Here is a 13,929-nt window from a genome sequence, read left to right on the forward strand (position 1 = left end):
ACCGACAGGTGCGACCACGGCCGTTGTGGAACGGGTAAGGGTTGTACCTTACCTCTGGGCAGGTGTCTAGGAGCCTTGCACTGGGCGCACACTGAGCAGGAGGAAACATAAACCCTTACGTCTCTTTCTAAAGTCGTGTCTAGCCAGACACCTAGGTACTTATAGATGTCCACATATTCTAGGTCGGAACCATCCATGGTGTTGATGATAGAGACGCTCACCCGCCGCTCTGCCCTCGGATGGGTGGTCGAAAACTGCTTAAATTTAAACTTAAATTGTGTAGAAATGAAGAAAATTAGCTTTAGTTTTCCTCAAAATTTCAGGGGGAGGACCCCCAGACCCCTCACCAGGTTATGTCCCCCACACTTCTAAAAGCAAAGTTGTGCGCCTAACATTAAACTACAGAATGCAACTGGATAGAGATACAAGCATCATTTTTGCTTTTATGACAAAGCCGGTCAGAGAAATACAACACAGCACAATCACCAGGATTGGGTGTGGTGCATGCTTATATTCATTTCAATGTGAAAAGGATTGATTGTAATACTCAGCCCAGTACCATTTGTCCTCCTCCTGTTCATTGTGCTTCAGACAGAGAATCACAAGTGTTGCCCCAGGTAAAAGCCATGCAGTGTTTGGGCTATGATGAATTATTTATCAAATATTTGACCCACTCAAGACGTTAATGGACTCCAACAAAAGCCACTGCTGAACCACTCAGAAACAACATTATTTCATTGTGACAAACATCCATTGTTAGTTTACACAAGACTTCAATATCAGTTACATTTGTTTGTTTCTTTTGTTCCTATATACCCTCTCGATAACCCTCTCATATGCAGACGTTATAATTCTGTGTCAATTCATGATGATTTTACTATGTAAGCCTGTGGACGGCACTGAGTGCCAAAACGCTGGTTGTACATACAATGATTGGGAGCATATTTAGTGCCTTTCTTTCTTTTTATACAGTTCACCTTCTGTTCGTCGGCATGGTCCTCTACAATAAAGGTGGGTGTGCGTCACCTCATGGTTTTTACTAAATTCATGATGACCAAACATCTCTCAAACAATCCAATATTTAATGTCTTTGATCACATACTGTACCATTAGGTCTTTGTAGTTAAAGCACATTTTGTGGAGAGAAGAGACATTTGTCTGCAACATTTCCTCACTGCAACCAGAAGAGAGAAACAGTGAGTGTTCTCCTATCAAACAGATCATTCACTGTAAAGTGCTCATTACAATTTGGCACATGATAAATTAACCCTTTCAGCTCCTGCCTCGATCTTAAGTGGGACTAACGCTGATTGCGGTGTTGGTGCAATAATGGTGGTCAAAGTCTTAAATTGGGTGACTGGAAAAGCTTTATGTCTAATGCTTTTGTAATCATGTGGTTAGTTAATTGAGACAGGTCCAGTCCAATTTGTGGTCCTCTCTTTCCAAGAACAAATTATATTATTTAGGATGATGAACACAGTGCTTTAATGCTTTAAATGTGTGTCTCCAATATCCTGCTCTGTTTCCTGTTCGAAACAGTAATACAATAAAACACACGAAGCAGGAACTTCTTACAAATGATAGTGTGCTAATGGCAGTCTGTCTTTATGAGACGTAATTGGAAAAATGTAGCTTTACTGACAAGGATTTGGGGACACACTGACAAATGTGACTTGATCAGGATTCAGGATTAGGATTCAGACACAGATTAAACATTTAAAAGGCACAGAGAGGAAGACTTGTTGTAGCAACAGATGTTTTTTCAGAATTGATTTGACAGCAACAGATCGTTCCCTTGTAGACAGAAGTCTGTTGTAATGTTAGTCACCAGACAATGCCGCCTGCTTTGTAAAATAGCGGCCGGTTAGGTATTTTTCAATGGAGATGTTCATTGAAAACACTGCCTGAGTCACATCTATGGAATTGAGTGAATCTATTGCATCATACAAATTCATGTTAATTTGTCCACATTTCCAACCATGCTAGAATGTAGATGATGCAGGTTTTACTCTGCCCTGTCATTAGCTAGTAGCTACTGTATACACCCAGTAGGGCCATGCAAAGCAGTGACTAAGGCTGAGCTGAGTAGAAAACATGAGCTGGCATTGACTGGCTCAAGAGACAGAAGCGCAGCTGCCACTCCTAGCATTGTACCTGCCTCCACCATTCACCCAGAAGCCTCCAGTTAATAAACAGGGACTGGCAGCCCTGACCTCTCAGCATAGACGTCAGCTGCTACTGCATCTCTGATGAACTGTGTCAAACACACAGGCGTTGAAATATAGCTCTGATTTAAGTAGCAGTTGCTATGGGCCTAAAGCAATTCTCCCTATTGTATCTTGAAACACGAGTGCATTCAAGACGTTTATACCACTCAAGAGCAAAAAGACAGTATAAGAGACAGTATAAGTATAAAATAAATGGAATCTTGTATGAAATAACTGTATAATGTTCCTTTCATGAATAGTACATCATAGAGTTCAGGAAGAGTTACGGTATGCAAAGGAAAGTGAGTCATACTACTTGATACCCATAACAGTAAAAGACCATCATGCAACTTAGAATAGACTAATACCCATTCATATCCAGCATTTTGTTCAATGAAATCTGAGACTGCATTGCACAAAGACAGGCATAAGGTATTCACAGGTCAGCAAACCATTAAACATGAAAATGTATTGCAGCTGAATACTGTTGTGTTCATATTATGTTTGGAATAGATTTGAAATGAAACAGTATGCTGTAAAGCAGTGGTTCCCAAACTTATTTAGTCCCGTACCCCTTCAAACATTCAACCTCCAGCTGCGTACTCCCTCTAGCACCATGGTCAGTGCACTCTCAAATGTTGTTTTTTGCCATTATTGTAAGCCTGCAACACACACACAATACATTTATTAAACATAAGAACGAGTGTGAGTTTTTGTCACAACCCTGTTTGTGGGAAGTGACAAAGAGCTCTCATAGGACCAGGGCACAAATAGTAATATAATATAATTAATCATTTTGCTCTTTATTTAACCGTCTTACATATAAAACCTTATTTGTTCATCGAAAATGGTGAATAACTCAGGTCACAGGTTAATGAGAAGGGTGTGCCTGTATTTCGTTTTTCATGCTAGTGAGGGCTGAGAACCCACTCTCACATAGGTACGTGATTGCAAAGGGCATCAATGTCTTAACAGCACAATTTTCCAAGGCAGGATACTCTGAGTGCAGCCAATACAGAAATCTGGCAGTGGCTTCTGATTAAATTCAATTTTCCAGAACCGCTTGTTACAATTTCGATGAGGGTCTCTTGTTCAGATATCGGTAAGTGGACTGGAGGCAGGGCATGGAAGGGATAATGAATCCAGTTGTTTCTGTCATCCGTTTCGGGGAAGTACCTGCGTAATTGCACACCCAACTCACTCAGGTGCTTCGCTACATAACATTTGACATTGTCCGTAAGCTTGAGTTCATTTGCACACAAAAAAAATCATACAATGATGGAAAGACCTGTGTGTTTTCCTTGTGATGCAGACAGAGAAGAGCTCCAACTTCTTAATCATAGCCTCAACTTTGTCCCACACATTGAATATAGTTGCGGATAGTCCCTGTAATCCTAGATTCAGATCATTCAGGCGAGAAAAAACATCACCCAGATAGGCCAGTCGTGTGAGAAACTAATCATCAGGCAAGCAGTCAGACAAGTGAAAATTATGGTCCGTAAAGAAAACTTTAAGCTCGTCTCTCAATTTTAAAAAAGTGTCAATACTTTACCCCTTGATAACCAACACACTTCTCTGTGTTGTAAAAGCGCTACATGGTCGCTGCCCATATCATTGCATAGCGCAGAAAATACAAAATAGTTCAGGAGCCTTGCTTTAACAAATTTAACCATTTTCAAATGTCTTTCAAGCTGTCAGACATTCCCTTGGCAGCAAGAGCCTCTCGGTGGATGCTGCACGGTACCCAAGTGAAGTTGGGAGCAACAGCTTGCACGTGCGCTACCATTCCATTATGTCTCCCTGTCATGACTTTTGGGCCATCAGTACAGATACCAACATGAGCAGCAGTTACGTTTGGCTACATACAGACCGTCAGTGGAATTTCCGCGAGAGAGTAACGGTTAATGTATTCTGGAGTATTTCGTGGTGTGATATGCAGTGTAATGGTCAGGATTTACTGTATACAGTACATATCTCCAAATAAATGATTAAAAATCATGTAAGACTTCCATTCAATGACGTGAGACTATAATTCTGGAACTCCATGGACAACTACATTGTAACATGATTGATTTGTAGTGGTTTATGTATTAAATTAAAAATCCACATTTAGTCCATTAAAACATCTTATAATTGGGGCTACACATTTTCACTGGTCAGGTCACATGATCAAATAAAAAGTGTTTGCTGACATGGACAAAAAGGGACCTTAGATGAATCCATTTAACTCACTGGCCACTGATTTGGAAACATTTGTTAAGCATGCAAAACTTGGATAACAATGTATTTATAGAGTATGTTGATGTACTGTATGGATTGCAATGTCGCAAATGAATAGTCAAACACGTGTGATGGAATAAATTCATATTTTACAGACATACCTGAGGTACATGTATTCTTTATTCTTTTGGCTTTTCAATGAGATGGGTTATATCTTGCATGCAGTTTACTCATACACTACAAGCATAATGCATATCAAGATGTGATCTATTAAATGTTACGTAATTAAAACATTCATTGTGTATACATGTATAGTATATACATATTAGGAATGTTTTTATTACATGCAACATATGCTCTTCATACCATACTTTTAAACATTCGAATTACAGACACTTGTGACACTTTATACAAAGGGAACAGCTGACAAAAGTAACATCCTGAGGAATTGGATAACTATGTAAACAAATGTAGGAAACAATCGAAGACGCGTGCTGTCACACTAGCCTTGAGACAATCATATTCAGAATTCTCTGAACCTGATGTTCCATCTTACGATATTTATTATGATAAAGCATGTGAGGTAAACTGTGACCACAGTTTATAAATGACACAAAATAAAAGATGAAAGAATCCAAATGAGAAGTCCATTTCCCCTTCACTAGATCACATGAGGCGTTTCCAAATGAAAGGGTGTGGTGAAGCTTAAATAACTAAAGTGGCTATAGCGCAGACAGTGCGGCCATATTGTATAGCAAACTATTTACAAAACAGTTGTACAGTACAAAGAAAAATGATTATATTACAATATTTATATAGACATTGAGGTGTAATCTAACTACAAAATCTTCCCACGGCCTCAACTGGATGCTTCATACTCTGGTCTGTCTGCCATATAGAGCAGAGAATGCAGAATATAATATATATATATGTATTAAATAACATTAACTACTTCATATATTCCATTATACATGAAACATCACATAATATATCAAATATATTTGTATATTTCATATATTATAGAATATGTACATACAGATACATCAATAACGATGGAACATGATTTGGGAAGTGGGTAGGAAAGGTCAACTCAAAGGTCAACTCAAAGGTCAACTCAAAGGTCAACTCAAAGCAATTTAGATTTGGTAAATTACAAGTTTTATAGCACTTACTAATGATGTTGCAGTACCAAAACCGCAGAGTACACAAGATACATGCTTTTTGGAATGCCTCTTAAGTGAGCATATATGACACAGAATACAGTGTTTCACCTGTCAGACGAGGCTTGGAGATTATTTGAGGCGATTTACACCTGATGGTCACAACTATACTGTGCAGAGGACGTTCATTTTATCATTCACCACTGTGACGAGAAAAGACAGTATAGACTTTGAGGCCATTGTGGTTCAAGCTGGACAGACGAGCTGGACTACAATACTATATGTATCAACTCTGTGAGCCAGCACTAAAGATGAATGTATTCTGCATTGTACTGTGGTTTCTGATGAATGAAAGGAGGAAAACTATGTTTTTCTAGAGCGTGTTATTGTTCGGAAAACTGATTATAGGCAACGGTTGTTGGTAATGGTATTTGGACTGTATGCTCAGGAGAAATCTTTCCTGTTGATTTGTAATAGTGAGAGTAACATAATGATACAGATTCATCAAAGTATGAGCCCCTCAGACATCACGGAGAGAGCAAGCTCATTTTGGTGAGGGTGCGTAAACGCAACACTGTAATCATGGGTAAGCATTCATGCAGGTCTACATGTCGATTGAACTGCAGCATCCCCCTAACTGCACTGCAGCAATAATGGTTGTCATGAGTAGTCATGTCTTATGCTCGAAACAGAGCCTGCACATGCATAAGCTCCACCATGTACCTTCATTTAAAAACGGTTTATGAGTGTGCGGGCCCCAAATTTATTTTATGCCAACTTCTTTCGGCCCTGCACCCCACAAGGATGTGTGTTTGATCACACTTGACTAGTCAAGTTGTATGAACATTTAAAGTGAACACGACTACCTTTTAAAGCAATACATGGAACCCCTCGTTTTACAGTAAAACATATGTTTACAAAAATAGTCACACAATCAACCTATGAGTTTTAAAAACAAGATTCTGTCAGAAAACTAAGTTAGTAAATCATATGGCAGTTATAATGCAAGAGACTGGACGCAACCCTGGAAGTACTAGCTGCAAGAGAAGTTACAGTATAACTAAATGTTTCTGATTGGAACAACACACAACATGTTGTACCTGTTCCTATAAAGCTGGCAAACATTTGTTTTAGTCCCCACAGAAATGAACATCCAAACAACTGGTCACCTTACAGCCTAAGAGGTTGAGTCACTCACTACCTCATGTTAGGCACCAACCTTACATTTAGACTCAAGTAAGCATTGTCAGTTTGGCATAGATATTCACACCAAAGAAGGGGTTCACTTGACACATTGGTCACCTTCAAGGGCTGTAAACAATTTGTAGCAGAATGAAATCTATACTAAATCCATGTACTTTTTTTTCTCCTTCACCTCCTTCTTTCTCTTGTCTTTTTCATACTTGTTTTTTTCAGGTTTTGTGACACTGTCATATGATGGGGGAGAAGCTGTGGAGGGTGTCATGTCAGTTCTGTCTGAAGTAGAGATCTCATTAAATTTGTCTATGACGAGAACCTCTTTATCAAGGAGCGTGCCTCCACTTTGTATCTTCTCCTTGTACATGGCAGAGGCCCGCTTAACAATACGCTTGAGAAGATATCGTCTGAAAGCTCTCTGGATGACCAGGGCAGACATGTCCTCTAGCTTGCGGCGCAGTGTGGTGGTGATTGGTTCGTAGGACACCTTGGAGGGGTTGGAGGCCATAAAGCGCTCCTCCATTTGACCCCGGAGGATGTCCAAGCCTTCGCCCTCGCCCAGGACACGTTTGGTGAAGGCAAAGAGGATGTCCAGGCAGTGGATGCGCTCCCCACTCACCATAGGTAAATCCATTGAGCTCAACTGGATCTTGTTGGGCTTAGAGATGCGTAGCGGGGGGTCTAGGGCGTCAGCAAAGTCTGACAGCTTGTCATACTCCATGAACTGGGTGGCGCGCGCATCAAACTTCTCCCAGACCTCATAGAACATCTCAAAGTCATCCTCGCTCAGGGGCTCAGCGCTCTCCTCAGTGGCCACACTGAAGTTCTCTAAGATGACAGCAATGTACATGTTGACCACAACAAGGAAACATATGATTATGTAGCTCACAAAGAAGATAATGGCCACAGAGGGGTTTCCACAGTCTCCCCCCTTGTACGTGCTTCCTGGGTGCTCTTTCCGGCTGTCGCAGTCTGGCTCTCCCTTGTTGAGGATGGGGGCCAGCAGGACATCCCAGCCCCCTGACGTGGTGATCTGGAACAGGCAGATCATGCTGTTGCCGAACGTCTCAAAGTTGAACATGTCGTCAATCCCAGACTCCTTCTTGACGTATGCAAAGTTGGACATGCCAAAGATTGCATAGATAAACATCACTAAGAAGAGCAGAAGACCAATGTTGAACAATGCAGGAAGTGACATCATCAACGCAAACAAGAGTGTACGGATTCCCTTGGCACTCTTGATGAGGCGAAGGATACGGCCAATTCGGGCCAGTCGAATGACTCGGAATAAGGTTGGTGAAACCAAGTACTTCTCTATCACTTCCGAGAGAAACATACCTGAAAGGACAGAAACGAATTAGACATAATAATCTCCAAAGCCTAATATCACTTTGCAGTATTACAATTATGAACAATAGGTGAAAAGTCTTACCAATTATCGACAGGATAACAACGATAAAGTCAAATACATTCCAACCAATGGTAAAGTAGTATTGTCGGAGTGAGATCATCTTCAGAATACACTCTCCGGTGAACATGACAATAAACACCAGGTTGATATTGTAGAGAATTTTACGAATGTCGTTTTCCTGGTCATCCGTCTCCACCATCATGGTGACCATATTAAGGCATATGAGAATCATGATGACAATATCGAAGGCTTGCTTTGTAATGAAATCAAACACAAATCCTTGAAACTTGTTCTGGAGGAAACATAAGAAAGAAGCATTTTGAGACACCAGGATGTGGAAATCGAGGTTCATGAATCGAGTTATGTCTTTGTTGAGAAACATCGTGGTACAGTATGACCTTACCACTGGCCTAGGGATAGGCTTTTGGGGTTTCTTTGAGCCGAGCTTCTTCATAGCATTGTAGTATTTCTTCTGTTCCTCTGTCATGAAGATGTCTTGACCTCCAAAGTAAAGAGGCAAGACAAGCCTAGTTAAATTCCTGCAGCTCTTACACACATTTAGTTGCCCATTGTTGGAGGGAAGAATCCTCATTACGTTAAATCAGAGAAAATGGATGCATGTATCATTGCATACAACTTTTTAAAAAGACTTATCTTTTTCTTTTGCTGATTGAAGTTGTCTATAATGACACCAATGAAGAGGTTGAGTGTGAAGAAGGATCCAAATATGATGAATACCACAAAGTACAGATACATGTACAGATTCACTTCGTAGTCGGGTTGATCATCCAACTGTAATAGAATAGCGTAGTATTACCATGCATGAACATCATAAAACCAAAATATTATCATATATAAATAGACAATGTGCAAACACAAACAACCATTAGTCTAAAATACCTTGTGAAAGGAATTACTGAAAACACTTACATTGCGAGAGTCCACAGCTGCATACATGATATCCATCCAGCCTTTGAATGTAGCCTTAGAAAGAAATTAAGGAACATTTTACGACCTAATAGTTAAGACACTTGTTCCGATGGACATTGCCCTCGCACAATTTGTCTGCCCACACGAAATTGCTACAAAACGTTTGACACGGGTCCCGTTATCTTTCGAAAATGTCAACAAAATATTTCTGGCGAAAGGTGAATGGAGAGCCACTCACCACTTGTAACAGTGCCAGATAGCCTGCTCCCACGTTATCAAAGTTGATCTTGACATTCTTCCAGTGGGTACCTTTCAAAGCCAAACATTCTGTCTTGTTTGCCACGTCTCTGACTTCGAAGCGCTCCCTCGTGGTCATGTTGATACAATGGTAGTATTTCCCTGCAAACAGGTTGACACCCATGATGCTGAAGATGAGCCAGAAGATGAGGCACACCAGCAGCACATTGAAGATGGAGGGGATGGCTCCAAGCAGAGCGTTGATGACCACCTGCAAGGATTCACACAGACAGTCTCAGATATAGAACCATAGACAATATTGCATTGGATAATGATCATTTTCAGCACTGACAATATATACAAATGTAGGATCTTAATCACCCCGTTGCAGGATAACTTTACTGCATAGCGGGAAATGTAAAACTTGTGGGGTATTTAAGGTTTAAAAAGGCTTCTGAAGTTTGTAATTCCCACTTTGAAATTTCAGACCTGATTTTCCCTTACGAAAAATGTATCCCATCCCTACAAAAATGTCCATTCATTATAATCAGAATAATCATTCCCATTCCAAGTTGATGCATGATTATTTTACTGCCGTAGCAAACTGGCTCATATTAAGATCCTACATCTGTACTGTAGGCTACATGTTGACTTTGATTGGTGACGGTGAAAATAGGAAAACACAAAGTGTTTGAATGCTAGCGTAAAGCTCAACACAAGTGTCACTAACACCACAGCTTATCAACGACCATGACAACAACAAGGAAAAAAGGAACGGAAAGGACAAGGGGGAAATGTATTTGTGAAGGAGAGACTGTGATGGTGTGTTTACTTGTTTGTACTGATTTACAATTAGGCTGCAGTGTGAAAAAAGAAAACAGAAAAAAAACCTTGTAGAGGCAGGATGAAGTCACATAATTTGTTAACTGTAAATGAAAAGCACAAACACAAAAATGAAGAAATTGTTCATGTTAAAAGCAGTACCCAGCAGCAAGCAACATCCAAACACAGTACAGTTTCAAAGTGCATAAATAGAGAGCCAGTGAAGCAATGAGAAGTCAGTCATGCAGATGGGATAATTCAGTGACAACCACGTGAGGAGAGACCGTGGTCACAGCACTGGCATTTGATCGATAAGGACTATGTTGGTTATACCAGTCGACACCCTTCCCGCACATATGACATCCAAAACCCTGGCTAGAGTATGTTGCTGTGAGAGTACTGCACAAGTTTATGATGGTTAAGTGCAGTAGCCTCCAAGACTTAAGAATGTTTTCATGTAGTTTAATTAACTGAAGTCCATTTCCACATGTCTTATTGATTCTTTTCCAGTAACGCTGACATCCTCTGATGAGTGCATGTGACCTGCCAGTGGGACTGATGGAAACTCTTGTGTTATAACATCCTGAAAACACATGTAGGTGGAAAAGGAGGAATAGAAGAGGAAAGGTATCTCTAAATATACACTGAACAAAAATATAAATGCAACATGTAAAGTGTTCGTCCCATGTTTCATGAGCTGAAATAAAATATCCCCGAAATGCGTCTTCACCTGCTGGATTGTCTGAGACCAGCTGATGAAATTGTGGGTTTGCACAACTGAAGAATTTCTGCACAAACTGTCAGAAACCATCTCAGGCAAGCTCATCTGCGTGTTCGTCGTCCTCACCGGGGTCTTGACCTGACTGCAGTTCGACATCGTAACCGACTTCAGTGGGCAGATGCTCACCTTCGATGGCCACTTGCAAATTGTAGAAGTGTACTCTTCCCAGATGACAGACAGTGTGTGTGGTGTTATGTGGGAGAGCAGTTTGCTGACATTGTGAACAGAGTCCCCATTGGGGGCGGTGGGGTTATGGGATGTTCAGGCATTAGCAACGGACAACGAACACAATTGCTTTTGATCGTTGACAATTTGAATGCACAAAGATTCCTTGACAAGGTCCTGAGGCCCGTTGTCGTGCCATTTATTTGCCTCCATCACCTCGTGTTTCAGTATGATAATGCACAGCCCCATGTCGCAAGGATCTATACACAATTCATGGAAGCTGAAAATATCCCAGTTCTTCCGTGGCCTGCATACTCACTAGACATTGAGCACGTTTGGGATGCTCTGGTTCGACGTGTACAACGGTGTGTTCCAGTTCCCGCCAATATCCAGCAACTTTGCACAGCCGTTTTAAGAGGAGTGGGAGAACATTCCACAGACCACAATCAACAGCCTGATCAATACGATGCGAAGGAGATGTGTCGTGCTGCATGAGGAAAATGGTGGTCACACCAGATACTGACTGTTTTTCTGATCCACGTCCCTGTCTTTAAAAAAATGGTTATCTGTGACCAACAGAGGCATATCTGTATTTCCAGTCATGTGAAATCCATAGATTAGGTCCGCATAAATGTATTTCAATTGACTGATTCCTTATATAAACTGTAACTCTGTAGAATCTTTGACATTTTTCCATGTTGTGTTTATATTTTTGTTCAGCTATTGGGTTGCTGTGGGCCTTAGTTTGACTACAGAGCTCTGTATCCTTGCAGGGAGCTGATGTCACGTTGATAAGAGGCTGTCATTAGAGCCATGTAGAGTACTTGGAGAATTGTGCCAATGCGGGCCAATGCTACAAAAAGTCAATTCTGACAAAAGCTGTATCCCATCTAGCCAAAACCTGTTAGTTACCCATGAATGTTTCATGGGGAATATTTAAACAATGCTATGTAACTGAATGTCTAGAATTAGAAAACAAATCTAAATTCTAAAAGTTGGCGTAACTCTCTAAATATGTGGCTCTGGCTGTGATGATATGCACTATGAGGCAACAGCACTGTAAAAAATAATCTAGTTGTTTCAACCAATTATTATTAAGTAGCTAGTTTTACAGCCTTTCTTTTGTTCACTAAACTTTTTGGTCAAAGTATTACCTGAATTTAACATTTTTAGTTGGCACAAACTTAGCTCCAACATGAGAACATGTGTATAATCAATTTGTCTCATATGTTCATTCAACCAGAAATTATTATTTTACCACAAAAAAAGGCTGTGGAACTAGTCACACACACACACACACACACACACACACACACACACACACACACACACACACACACACACACACACACACACACACACACACACACACACACACACACACACACACACACACACACACACACACACGGCCAGATCTTTAGAAAGCACAGTGTTTGTCATCACCAACCTGGGAGTGAAATTTGACCCTGTGCTCTCCTTCTGTAAAACATCATTCTTTCGAACATCTCCCGCCTAAGACCCTCTCTCACCACTTCTGAAGCAGGAAAGCTTATCCATATCATTAGTTTTCTCCAGAATTGATTATGGGAATGCAGTACTTGGGGGCCTGCCTGCAAACTCGATTAATAAATTACAACTCATTCAAAACAGTGCAGCAAAGATTATGGCACCCCATACTTGCTGACCTCCATTGGCTATCTGTCCCTCAAATAATTGACTTTAAAATTCTTCTCCTGGTCTACAAAGCCCTAAATGGCATCGGACCTGCCAACCTGTCAGATATACTCTCACCCTATGAACCTCCATGCACCCTACGTTCAAGCCACGCTAAACTGCATCATGCACCCAGGACCCAGCTAGGAACAACGGAGGATCATGCCATTTCATCCCACATACCACGCCTTTGAAACTTTCTGAAATTCTCAGGGCTTTTCAGACTGCTGAATCTTTTAAAGCAGGCCTCAAGACTAATCTTTATCGGCTGGCCTACCCTTCCTCCTAGACTTTGATTGTTGCTTTTATGATATGGTTATATACAGTACCAGTCAAAAGATTGGACACACCTACTCATTCAAGTAGGTCCTGGCCACATCTGCAGTCCTCATGCCTCCTTGCAGGCACGTTCACACAGATGAGCAGGGACCCTGGGCATATTTCTTTTGGTGTTTTTCAGACTAAGCAGAAAGGCCTCTTTAGTGTCCAAAGTTTGCATTACTGTGATCTTAATTGCCTACCGTCTGTAAGCTGTTAGTGTCTTAACGACCATTCCACAGGTGCATGTTCATGGTTCATTGAACAAGCATGGGAAACAGTGTTTAAAACCTTTACAATGAAGATCTGTTTCCAAATGACATACTTGACACACATTATACATGTTCATTTATACAGTAATTTGTGTTCAACATGCCCTCACCTGGGATTTGAATGCACAACCTCTTGAGTCACAGCATGCCAATCTTCCTGCTATTCCACCATGTCTGTGTCAGTAACTGATTTAACCTGTATTGTTATTCCTTGCACTTCAAAGTAAATCTCAGCTCTGTTAAAAGTACACTCAAGAAAAACTATTAAATTTATCATAGTGATTAAGGAGTAACATTAAAAGAGTAATATGCTCCACCAATGTTAGACAAGTATATGGAAAAAACTCAAATTGCTTAAATAAGTAAATCAAATCAATGATGGTGAGAATAGTCAAGTGAACTGCTAATTGACAAGGTCATGGTGGCGTAGCAGGATGATTGCAATGTCATGAACCAAGAGATTGTGAGTTCAAATCCCAGGGGAGGACATGTT

The 13,929-nt window shown here is 40.7% G+C and overlaps 1 protein-coding gene across 2 annotated transcripts in view; it reads right to left on the reverse strand.

Annotated features, from left to right (window-relative positions):
- Window positions 1-4,594: 4,594 nt before the first annotated feature.
- Window positions 4,595-13,929, reverse strand: part of LOC118367104 (sodium channel protein type 2 subunit alpha-like) — a 52,863-nt gene continuing 43,528 nt past the window's right edge. For both annotated transcript variants that reach the window (XM_035750147.2, XM_052493829.1), the window contains 6 exons: window positions 9,364-9,633; window positions 9,126-9,179; window positions 8,850-8,987; window positions 8,599-8,703; window positions 8,217-8,487; window positions 4,595-8,122 (listed from right to left, as the gene is read on the reverse strand). In XM_035750147.2, the coding sequence (XP_035606040.2) occupies window positions 6,927-8,122; window positions 8,217-8,487; window positions 8,599-8,703; window positions 8,850-8,987; window positions 9,126-9,179; window positions 9,364-9,633 (2,034 nt within the window). In that variant the 3' untranslated portion in view covers window positions 4,595-6,926. The remainder of the gene's footprint in view (window positions 8,123-8,216; window positions 8,488-8,598; window positions 8,704-8,849; window positions 8,988-9,125; window positions 9,180-9,363; window positions 9,634-13,929) is intronic.

This window comes from Oncorhynchus keta, chromosome 34 (assembly GCF_023373465.1).
Source record: "Oncorhynchus keta strain PuntledgeMale-10-30-2019 chromosome 34, Oket_V2, whole genome shotgun sequence".
NCBI classification, from domain to species: domain Eukaryota; kingdom Metazoa; phylum Chordata; class Actinopteri; order Salmoniformes; family Salmonidae; genus Oncorhynchus; species Oncorhynchus keta.